The following is a 12,721-nucleotide window of genomic DNA, read 5'->3' as shown; positions in this document are numbered from 1 at the left end:
TTAAGCTTAAGCAACCATCTTATTACACCGATAGGTGCCGACTGGGCCATTATGGTATGCAGAAATGCAATGTAACACTGACCTTTGGGAAATAAACCTTCAATACAAAAACAAGCTACTCAAAGAATGTGAAAATTGTGCATTAACGAAACTCGCGTTCTGCAAAAAAGATTATAAAAAAAAACTTTCGGTAGATTTTTTGCTGATCCGACTCGGCGGCCCCTGGGGTCAGTCTCGGCGCGTATCTTTTAAGGGTATATGTGCCAGGCGGCTTGACTAAGGTGGTCGTGGATATGCGCTAACGATACCTTCGACAGATTTCTGATTTCTTTGAGGAACAACCGTTCGTTCTTCTCACCCAAGTTATCAGGAAGGCTTGTCGATTCAGCGCACCTGGACTTCTTAAGGAACGGCAGTTGGTACTCGGCGGTGAGACAGCGCTGAACGCTGCGGGTCCTCATAAAGAAGAAAATACAATAGCCAGCTAGAGGCAACATACTTCCTTCGGCAGTTTGGTCATGTTTGCTTTTGTTTACCTCTGAACACGCTGTATCGAACCCGACGACATAATTCAGCTGGAATAGCCTTACAGGGCTCAAACGCTGTCGTCTAAGGTTCCTAAGTAGTCTTCAAGATGTGCACGAAACAAAACATCTTCAAGGTGACCTGGTACACCAAATAGCACCACTGAAATGATTTTAAATAAAGTCACTAGAAGACGGCTCAAGAAGTGCAGTGAGCAGCGAGTTCTGAGAATTTTACATCTCTGTAATGAGACTACTGCATTAGTGGATAGAACTAGGAATAAAAAAATCACTAAGGAAGAATCGTTCCTGAAGCCGTCAATGATCAACTATAGTGGCAGAGTCGTCGGAACATCGTGTGTGAGCGTGTGTGTCGGGGGGGGGGGGGGGGACGCTACTGAGATGAGGGAGGGGCTAAGAGCAATTTTAATTTTCCCGTTAAACGTGCTCTGTTTCGTCAGAGGGGGGAGGGGGGTTCTAGAAGTGTGTGAAGCCGAAAAGTGAATTCACCGATTAACGTCACGCGCGAGGCCGCGTTCACTTGACGCTGATTGACTGGCCACTGCGCAGTCACTCACGCGCCACCGCTCGCCCGCCAGACGGCGGTTGTATGTCGTCAGAGAAACATATGTGGCTATTGATAGTTCTGGAAGAGCGCCAGGGCTGTAAAACCCGACTTAGCGCTTGTAAATCTATTCCAGCAATTGCTATGTAAGAAAAAAAAAAAAGAAAAACCTACAAACCTAGAAATTTTTTCGTTCCCTTATCTAGGAACAAGATACAGTTCCCGGCGCTTAATGTACGCATAGATTATCTTAACACACTTCTATAGCTTTCTTTCTCTCTATGTAAGACTTCAGTGCCCTCCCACTCGGATAACAGTTGTTGCATTCGTCTACATGTTTTGCAATTTCGGAGCTTGGTGCATTATTTCTAACCGTCCTTTCATGCTCCAATATACGACCATTCAAGCAACAGTCAGTTTGTTCTACGTAGGAAAAACCGCACCGCAGAGGAATATTATACAGGACCTCTTCGTCACAAGGCACCGCGTGATCCCTGTGTTTTTTCGTGCACCCTAAAGCCGCATTAAAGAAGGCGAACTCGAACTTCTTATACGTGGGTCAAATGATTCACGGTTTGGGTTTTTCTTTTCCTTTCGTTGTGGTGCTTTGTGGTTTCTCTGTCGAACAACCTTCCTTGTCTCTTGATAAGAGAAAAAAGAGATGGTATGTGTTGCCGGGTTCACAGTCTCGCCTTGCCAAGTGCGGGAATTTCTCGCAATTCACTTGTGTGTGTGTTTTTTTTTCCGTCTTTTTGTGTTCGGGTTCGTGTCTTTTTATGCTGCGCGCTTGTGTGCTTTTGTTCTTCGAGTTTATGTGCAGTTGTCTTTATAGGTTTTTGAAGTTGCGGTACGCTGTGTAGTGGGCGAAGAGGTCGTCTGAATTGTAAAAGAGGTCTGGGACATGTATATAAGGCAATGGCTGTTCAATAAATTTCAACCTGTGTTAGAGACCTCGTTGTTTTGTCTGTTTTTTTTTTTTTTAATTGTTCCTATGTCTCAATGTTACTATGGGCATCTCTTAGTTCACTTTTTCGCGGCAAATCAAGCCACCCGGTCCCTGCGGACCGCAGAATAATCCGAGTTTTATTATTCTCCTATAACAATATATGAAATCTGATGTGTTAGAGGACAACGGGCATGGCGTTTCAAGTGCTCATTGTTTCTGCATGCCGAGCATTTTTATCGTCTAATCATATTCTGGCCTCATCCTATAGTTAAATCTCTTGTTTAAAAATATTTCTTCGTCCAATAAGCGCATATGAAAAAATAGAATTATGTTAGAGGATACAAAAACCTTATGAGAACAACATAACATTATGTAAGTTATAAGAATCTTATAGCAAGTGTCGAATAAATTTTTGTATTCTTGTATGGTTCTTGTATGTTTCCATAAGGTTTTTGTATGCTCTTATATGAACTTATTTAATCATACGCGCTTATTGGACCGGGAAATGTTTTATATTTACAAGATTTTTCACTCGGGTAGTTATTAGCAGTTACAAATATTCGTTTACAGTAAGCGCCTGTCTATCTGTTCTGAATAAAAACACACAGGCGTTTTGTAGATTGAAGAGATTGTGTAGACCAAGTGAAAGAAACAATCAAAAGGGATATCATTAAAAAAGAAAAAAAAAACGTAATTGAAGTTGTGAATAATATAAAGTCTTTTGAAGCTTCTTTTAAGAAGATTTTGGTGTTAACTCAACCTTTTCTAAGTCAAATTAAAGGCCGACGTACAACCTTGGGTTTAAGAAAAGGAGGTAATCTTTATAGCACTCTCCTCTTTGAAACAAGGAAGGGAGCCAAGTTAGGGCAAGTTGAAAGGTGCTGAACATATGGGAAAGGAGGAACCCATAAAAGTGAAAGGCGCGAAATATACGCGTCGGCCTTTAACCTAACCTAGCTTGCCCAACTTGCCCAATCCTACAATTAACGAAAAGTTTTTAGAAATCGAAATAAGAATTAAGTTTGGAAAACTATGATTTCGGTTTAGACTTCAATTTAACATTATCTCCCAAGATTTATTTATTAATATGAATGCAGAGAAGTACAGTGTAAGAGTGGTTTATATAAAAGTCATCATTGCTAGTATATCATGTACACGGCTGATATTGTAATGGGATATAATAATATGGTGTGAGAGCTTACCTTTCAATTTGAATTTCGGTCGAAATTTTCCGCAAGTCACGAAAAAAATTGTTTTGGGCCACCATTTGATAAATCTCAATAAATGTTGTGTGATTATAAAAACGTGGTAACTGTAGAAGAAAACGAAGGCTTCTATAAAAGAAATTGAACTAGGTAGTAACATAGTTGAAATTGCTCTTCGTAGAAGTAATAAGAAAAGAAAAGATCGAGGGACACCCAAAAAATTTTTGTGAGTTGTGAATGCGAAAGCATGTACATCAATCTTGGTCTACGCGTGTTCGCGCTGACTGGCGCTGACTAGAGTTCCTGTATAGGCTCCCTACGGGAACCAGAGTTGCGCGTTCATGCCCGTAACGCCGGCTTTCCTGCACGGCAGTCGGAGTCTGCTCCTCACGTGACTGAATTTGACGATAGTGGCGCCGCGCGTTCAAGCTGCGCGGAGCTCTCAAAAGCAGGGGAACGTAATCCGGAGCGCGGCGCGCAACGTCCACTTTCCTGCACGGCCCTTGGTCGGATATCGGCGATAGCGGCGCGGTGGCGCATGAAACACAGACGCGCAACTCTGGATAGCGCTGCGTGTACGTCGAATGGAAGCCTAGTCGACGCGCGCTAGCCAATGGGATCGCAGCGGCGTAAAGGGTGCCGTTGGCTGTGGACGCGCGCTAGCCAATGGGGTCGAAGCGGTGTAAACGAGCCGTTTGGCGTGGTTTCAAAGCTGATGACGTCCGCTCGCTCCATGAAACAGGTTAATACTTTCGCATTCAAATAATCCGAAGTACTATACCCAGAAACAGTTTCGTATTGACCGACAATGTCAGAAACGGGAGAAGAGAAAACATTGCTGGTATCATATTTATATCACGGTATAACAACACCGGTATCGTCCCGTTAGATATAGCAAGGAGTCATTCGTAGTTCTAGAAAATTTTCAGCATTTATATGTTGTATCTTAGTGGTATTTTTGTTGGTTTTTAATTCGGAAACGATGTAGTTGAAGAACGATTCACTTTATCAGACTATTAAACGCAATGCTCCGAAAACTAGTTCTAGGGCTTTCATAAAGCATGGAATGATTTTTTTAATGTAACTACAGTAATATATATATATATATATATAATCCGTCCGTCCGTCGGTTTGTCCATTTCCTTACTTAAGTTCCCGGGGAATATGATGTGATGAGACATGACATCACGGGATCTGTTTAGTTTGCCCGCTAACCTTCGCGAGAAGTGGACACTAGGTGGCCTACACCAATACACCTTCAGTTTCCTGCTAATTTTAGACGGAACATTAACGCGCGTGACCTGACATTACTTTATGTAAATTTTTAAGTTGAATTTAGCGCGATAATTTATTAAACAATATCATCTTTACTAAATGACATGACATTTTAAAGGGACACTGACAGGGTATTTATGCTCGCCGAGGTTTCTAGTTGTACATGACATATGAGAGCCCAACTACCCAGAACACAATTTGCGGCTCGATATTCGGGTTTCTTGCGCCCGAAAACCGCCGATCAAGAACTGGCCGGTTCGAGTCTCGCTCACTCTCTTTTCCGTGGTCACGGACCGTTTTCTAAGTTTCGACGCCACCACCAAATTTAATCAAAATCGTTGGTCACTGAAGGCACACACTGAATATTAAAAATAAAAAAAAATGAAAACAATATTTTGTGGCTTCTAAAAATCTGCAAATACGTTAATTGAAAAAAAAAAAAAGTTCCACAAAAAACCGGAAGCGTTTTGTGCGTGCGTCGTTTCGCGTATCGTGGGACTCGCGGGGACGGCGATGGCAGCGGACGGCGGGCGTGGGACCTCTACTTCAGGACTGTCGTTCGCGGTACCGGCGAATTCTGTCTGCCTGTAAAAGAGGAATTTGGGACTGATCAAAAGAATTGGCATTCATCCCGTACGACACTCCCAACCACCAAGCCGATTTGCACGAAGACGTCGCCGAGCCGCCGCTCCCTTCTCGTGGCTGAAGACATCGCTCGCGCAAACTTCAAGCACCGCACGAAGTGGTTACTTCGAGTTGACGTATGGCTGTATGTTAACGTATGGCCGAGGAGGAAATCAGCATATGTATGCACGGGCTTCTGCCTTTTGATTGCCTCAGGCTCTCGGTCGTATGGTTGTTTTAGCCAATAAACACCTTTGAACCTTTGAACCTTTGAATATGCACGCGTACGATTTCTTTACTTGGTGCGAATGTCACCAATACGTGGTGCTTCGACTTCGACACGGGAGTGCTTCTGCTGGAGAAAAATCGGCAGTTCCCCCAGTAGCTCAGTGGAAAGACGTCCGTTTTACTGCGGCAGGACCGGGTTCTATCCCGAGTGAAACCGTACTTTTTTTTTTCTCTTTCTCAGACATTTTGCGATGTCTACATTCTTTTTTTTTTTTTACAATTTTTACTGAAGAAACTAAAAAAAAAATGTTGTGGATGAAACGTCGCTGAACTAAATGGTATAGGATTTCCTTTTTGACACCTGATTTATATGCTCCTTGCATTTTGTGGAACCACTTTTCACAAAATGCAAGGAGCATATAAATCAGGTAGCGTCCGCTTTCCGAGGTGCCCGTAAATATTCTCCAGAAATCGCAGAAAGCCATTGGTCGCGATCCCGTTGATCTTTCAGAAACTCTGTCGCACAATGCCACTTTTTTTCGGAGGCTGGATATGTGAGCCAGCTCTTCACGCAACATCTTGGGGGTATTCTTTTCGGAGCCGATCACGGAAATTCACCACGGGCACTCACTACTCATCCCCAACTCCTCAATGTACAAAACAACTCATCTTGAAGTACAGAACAACGGGCGGAAAAAATATGAATGCAAAAGAATCGCACGGCAAACAGTTCCCGCTACGCCGCCGCGTAGCACGTCTGCTACGCACAGAGGAAAAAAAAACGCGCACAGTCGGGTGTAGCTACGTGAATTCCGCCACTCACTCTGTACTCTCCACTTCTCCGACCTCCGTGCGCGGGATTCGGTTTCGGTTTTGAGCAGTTGCGTCTTTTGGCTTTATTATAAAAATACACTACTCCGTTGCAAAATATTAATTGGGTAGTCCTCCAACAACCATAATGAAGCGCCTGGCAAAAAATTAAAAACATTTCTTGGGGGGTGTCAGTGTTCCTTTAAAGGGATACTTCAACGAAATTTGAAATGTTCCCTTCGTGTTCAAAAATAGGTTGAATATGATCCACAATATCCGGAAATGACAATCGCACGTTTGGATTTTGAGCCTGGTGGATGTATTTTTCGTTATAAACGGCCTACTCTGGCAAGCACTCGGAGAAGGCCCAGCGGAGACCACGTGACATCCAACGCAATCGTGACGTAGGTCGTCTCAGGACGAGCAAAGCTACGGCGAGGCTGACGTCGAGAGGATGGCCTAGTCGTTCCAGCCACCGAAGCGGCTGCTTTTGTACGAATTTTGAGTGACGGGTTAATCTTCTGTAATCTTGTAGGGGGACAATAGCGACCTCTGCGACACACAAAAGGGATTCTCGGGAAGAGGGGAGTTCCTCCTTCCCCCCTTCTCTCGTCGTGGCCGGAGGCGAGACAACCTCCGTCACTAGCTGTCAAGGTTCCAAGACGGGCACTACAAACGAGGCGTTAGCGACATCCACCAGGTGCTCTTTGCTAATCGTTTAATTCGTTTTAAAATTCCTTTTCGTGACTTTTTTAACAAGATATTGGTATGTTCGATGTGATGCTGCTCCTTTGAACACATATAGACCAAAAAATGAGCGCCAAAATTTCGTTGTAGTATCTCTTTAAGGGCTTCTAAATAAACTTAAATGATTTTTCCTTAAATATTGTATTCCATTCAGGATAGAATTTTGAAAAACGACACGAGTTTTTTTTTCTCTCCACAAGAAAAAAACAATTTATAAAACAATGGAGCTTCATCTGGCCCAAGGAATTTACTAGATGGCTGTCCAAAACGTTCCTTATGGCGAACGTTAACATCAAATAATGCTTTCTGCGAAAAACTCTTTTTTATAATTTGTTTTTTTGTGTACATTTGAATAATTCCAGCAGGTCTACTTCTGATGAGGTGGATAGCGCTGAACGTTCATATAAATATACTGATCATTTTTATCATGTCAACAGGTAATCCTTCTGACAGTCCTTATATTAAACTATTTTAGCTGTGTTGTTTAGAGAGATTACTGGCCTTTGAATCTCAAATTATTATTTTTTGAAAGGCTTGAAAAATTTGTTGAAAGTATATCTTCATCAATTATTTCGTTTTCTAATATTATTTCTAACACTTCAGTCGCCAAAATTTGTATACAAGAGATGTTATGGCTCCAAGAAAGAAGACGGGTAGTTCTTATTAAAACAAAGCCGAAATTATTAGTAGGATTCAGTGAAAGATGGATGTCTTCCGTACTGTTCAGAATTCGTAGACACCCAAGGTCCCTATTAAAACATCATTAGACTGTGGACGAGACAGCAAGTTTTGAATTCGTCGGTTTCGGCGTGGTTTAATTTAGTAAGCCGTATAAATAACGGACTAGATAGCAATGGAACAACATTTTTTTTTTTTTTTAGCTAGAATAGTTTTGCATTGCTTAAACCTGAGGAGTGAGTACACGGACCAAGATTGTGGACCCAATATACGCTATGCAAAATGCTTGGCGGTCTGGTGACACTACGCTCTCAACCACCTTAGTAGTGTCAAGTTTTTTTGTTTTGTTTTTTTTAGTTTCGGTTAGTCAGAATTTCGAGGGGAGGAACGCTCTGCCAGTGATTTTGATGCAGCAACTTCATAGTATTTCGACTTCCTTGGACGAAGAACTCGGTTGTCGTGCCTTACACTTTCAATTTATGCTTTGTTACGAAGGCGTAAGAACCGTATTGTTTACCGGTAGAAGCAAATGGGCCATGCGCCATCTTAGTTCCAAGCCAAAGCATGTGACACAAGATTAGGTGTATTTTTCCAATTTGTTACTGGCTAAAGCTTCAATCGCCTAGAAGCTCCGAGTTCCTGCAAAGCAGGCTGTGCCCTCAGTAGTATTTTGAAAGCGTTGCAAAGGTGCTCAAATTGGTTTGAGATAGCATCAATTTCGAGCACAGGTGCCGGATCTCGCGCCGGTAAAGAAGGATTTTTTCAACCGTGGCAGAACGACGGAATCACGTGGTATAAAGTTTGCATACCACGACTTTCCCAAAACTACACCGAGTTACTTCTTTTGGGACAGAATATCACATTCAGCTTTCTCAAACGAGAATATTAAAATCCGTGAAATTAAGTGGGCGTAGGTGCTGCTTCACTCGGCGTCCGTAGCGTAATTTTTTGTCGCCGCCGACATCGAGGTTTTTGCTCCTGCGATGAACCCAAGCGAGTGATGTAATCGAACGTAGCGTTTGAGAAAAGTGACATCAATGCCCGTTTGTGCACGAGAGCTTAAAGGGGCACTGACACATCAAAATATTTTTTTTATGATCTGAAACGATTGAAAACCATGCACGGACATTACCCTCAAAATTCAAAACTTGGGAATTTGTTATTTCTGAAGTAAAAAAACAAGCTTCAAATGCCGAATTTGAAGTTCGCACGCGATCCGCGAAAGTGCGATGACGTCAAATATTGCCAGGCGCGCAGCTGGCGAAGTAGGCAACACAGCCGTGGACTACCGGTTATCGTGCTTGCCTCCCACGCGAAGTGCCAGGGTACGAGTCCAGGGAGTTACTGGTCTTTTATTTATTATTTCTGTTTCATGTTCTTGTGAATTCGAGAACATTTTTGTTTGTTCTAGGTCCGAATGGGGGTCCTACGCGTCAAACCTTCTACGCCGATTAGTCAAGAAGCCTTCGCGTGTACATAAGGACCTTCGCGTGGCGAGCCAAAGTCAGTCTCGCCCCAGCGTTCGACTCTGCTCTTACGCAGACTTCGACGCCCGCGAGGCTCTGCTCTTATCTTCTGGTTCCTTTTTATTTTTGGGCTCAAGTTCCCCCCATTAAACGTTCAGTTTACTCAGTCATTCGCCGTCTCATCACTTGTCATTCGTGACAATATTGCGGAGTCCTGCGAGTCTGACTTTCTTTCAGGCCTCCGTGAAAGAAAGCGAGGAGGTGAGGAGCGAAGAGAAGGGCGCCGGCTTACCGGGAAAATCCGGTTCGGTTTCCTCCGTGCGTGTTGTGCCGCCTGCCTATGCGGCGAGCAGACGACGCGTGATGTCTGAAAGGCTGCACCGACGGAGTAACAACCGAAACAACTATACACAGACTCCAAACCCAGTAGTTTTGACCGTTTGGCGATTTCCTTTTCCAAGTCTGAGAGGTCGCCGGGCGCCTAAAACAGACCACTTCGTCCTATCCCCCATTCACCGATCATTCTCTGCTATGTGCGTCGAGAGCCGCCATGTTTTCCGAGGGGGGATAGGAATCCAGAAGGCGACATCACATTGGACTCCGATTTTCGGTATTTCAAAAGAGTGGCCATAGTGCGTTCGCAATTGCGTCATAAATATGTTTTACAATTGCCGTTATTAAGTGTTATAAAAATGTCGGATACAAAGCTTCTAAATTTCATGATTTTTGACGTCACAAATCAAAAGAAGCGAGGAAGTGAGAAACGGGAGAGAAGGGCGCCAAAAATAAAAAGGCGCGAGCGCGCGTGGGGAATTTTTTTTTCGCGATGCGGTATTTTTTGCGTGTCCATGACTACAACTTGCATCGTTTGAGACAATAAAAAAATACGACCTTGGGGTGTCAGTGGCCCTTTAACAGAAAAGAAACACACTGTCTGTGTCTGTTGTGCTTTCCATTCTGAACACCCGTGTTATAAATTTTCAGGAATATTTTAACAAGAAACTTTCACTTTGGTTTTAGAAGTGTTGTTATCGAACCTTGTTTACTAACGCCAGATGAAGCGTATAGGAATCGCTGCTACGCAATGAGATTGTTTTCTAGTTGTCCTAAGTATTGTTTTTTTCTAATATATGACGTTCAAATGACTCTGGGCTGTTCGAGTTTTTGTTGGTCACAGTTAACTCTACGCTTCTTTAAATATCCGTTGTGGTGAATTATATCTCTAAAGTTGTACCATCTGTTTGCCTCGCATTCGCTGGCAATTGGTCTCATCCGTATGCTTTGAGCTACTTTCGCGCGAAGAAAGAAAAACAAACAAACAGGTGTATATTGTGCAACAAAAAAAAATATGAATTCAGAAAAAAATCCTCTAAAACATCGCGAAAAGATGAGGGCACAGTTCCATAGTCGTAAATTTGCTCGTCCTCTGCGAGAACGTACGCATGTTTGTTCGAAAAGGTCGCGATTGTTATTGTCGTAAGCTTCGTGTAGAGCAACAAATAACAATAAACGTGAACATTGTTCACGTATGTGCCTTGTTCCCGCACGAATCGAGTGTTCCTCGCTGCTTACACAGGAAAAAGCAGCAAAACGTTGACATCGCCTCTCTCGCACTAAGCGTGGCCACTGCTTACATGGGTTCTTCCCTTTTCGGTGAGTGGTTTCGCCGCTACCAAGATGGCGGAGATGGTTCTTGGCGCGCTAAGAGACGGCGCAGTACATTTCGCATATCTCTCGTTACTCCCGATACAAAGAGATTGCGCCTCAAATCTAACTGCATACTTCATACGTCGTCTATTCGGCACTGCTCCTTTCCTTTAAAGATACTTTCGTTCCCGTTTCCAGAACATTGCTTTAATTTAACAATTATTTTGGGATTCTTGGGATTAATCGAAGGATGCAGTTTCATCGTGCATATTTGATTAGGGAACTAATATTAAAGGTACAGTATTCACCCACACGCGGTAGTGACGTCACACCGCTGCGGTGGCGCTGCTGTCGGCAGGGCGCATGCGCAGACGGTTCACCTCGCGCGAAACTGGTTCCTGCGCAAGAGCATTGCTCACGCCTGGTGTGGGCTAACACGGGCTTGTTCGTAAACTTTGCGTAGCGGTATGCATAGGGTTCCGTATTTTCGGATAAATCCAAAAATAACTAAAAGACAAAAACGCTCGCCGCTAAATTTTCCGTTAATTCGAATTTATGCAGAAAGTTTCGAAATTCGAGGTCACAACCTCGAACATCAGAAAAACAAAAGGACGGTGTTTTACAAATAAACTTATAAAGACAACACTGTCAGTGCTCCTGAGAAGATGCACTTCAGCTTCCTTTGAAATCTAGAAATCCTGACAAAAGTATTTTGCCTTTTATCTCGTCAAAGTTCCCTCAGGACCAAGGGGCATGGTACCCGAACTTTATTTATTTTGTTTCTGATTATTTTCATTGCGAACACACGATAAATAACTTTAAATTTGAGAGAATTGGGAATCTAACAAATATTAAACAACGATAGACCCCGATTATTCAGTGAAAAGTAAACTCCAAAAAATACACTCCGAATATCACGCGAAATACACTCCGAAAACACAGAATTCTACTTGTAAGGTAGAATTCTCTCTCCTCTTCTATTTAATATGGGCGATGATGTATTTCAACCCATTCTCTGCCTCTCTAGGAAAATGTACGTTTGCTTCGCTGCATTGAAAAAAAAAATAGAATGGTGGCTTTAGGCTGAGCAACCACAGTCATATCAGAAAGTACTCAACGCGCTGGCATCAATGATCCTCACGCACTTAGCCAAGTTGGTGTTTACTTTGCGGCCGAGTTACTCACCCTTGTTCCCCTTCTCCATGGATTATTATTGTCATTCTTGTCCACCACGCTTGCACCGTTGCAATAATTGCATTATCATCATAACCTTTAATTGCAGGCAGTTCACCCCCGTTGATGACTACGCACAAAAGTTTCAGTATCTGTATATATATATATATATATATATATATATATATATATATATATATATATATATATATATATATATATATATATATACATATATATATATATATATATATACATATATATATATATATATATATCAGACATGTACAAATTACTCAAAAGAGGTAGTTAAGTTAAGTTACTGAGTATCGACGCCAAAAGTAATTGGAGTAGAGTAGAAATTACGCATTCGTAATAGTAATTGAGTAAACTACTAACTACTGTAAAAAGTAGCGAGTTACTTTGAAGTTACTTTCGAAGTTACTTTTTTATATTTTTGTGATAGCAAAATGAACAGCAGTTTTGATCAATGAAAAACCCTGCGAGCCTAAAATAAATGCAGCCATTTCATGGCTTGCGTTTTCGCCAAAATAGTTTATTCGCTCGCAGAAGCAGTTGACTTTCAAAGTTCTTGATAGGAGAGTTTCCCCTTTTCTTTCTAAAGACGTCCCCAGCCAAGCTAAATAGACGTTCCACCGACGGGCTGGATGGAACGGCACCATTGAATTTGAGAAACAGGCTGTGCAGGGTCGGGTAAGCGAGTGTCGGCATCTTAGGTGTCCATGACGAAACATGTGAGGTTTGCCTCGGGTAGAGGGTCTTTTATAACAAACTTTCCTCCTTTTTTTTTTCTTCGTCAAGTTGAGATTGTT

General features: G+C 42.5%; 1 protein-coding gene across 1 annotated transcript in view; it reads right to left on the bottom strand.

Annotated features, from left to right (window-relative positions):
* LOC115323890 (neprilysin-1) overlaps positions 1–12,721 on the bottom strand; it is a 105,777-nt gene that overhangs the window by 42,658 nt on the left and 50,398 nt on the right. Inside the window, exon 12 of the mRNA XM_040214765.1 lies at positions 3,238–3,347. Coding sequence (XP_040070699.1) covers positions 3,238–3,347 — 110 coding nt within the window. The remainder of the gene's footprint in view (positions 1–3,237; positions 3,348–12,721) is intronic.

This window comes from Ixodes scapularis, unplaced genomic scaffold (genome assembly GCF_016920785.2).
Source record: "Ixodes scapularis isolate PalLabHiFi unplaced genomic scaffold, ASM1692078v2 PGA_scaffold1__304_contigs__length_218370807, whole genome shotgun sequence".
Classification (NCBI taxonomy): Eukaryota; Metazoa; Arthropoda; class Arachnida; order Ixodida; family Ixodidae; genus Ixodes; species Ixodes scapularis.
Note: the sequence above shows the minus strand (reverse complement) of the source record. Positions and strands in the feature narration are given on the sequence as shown.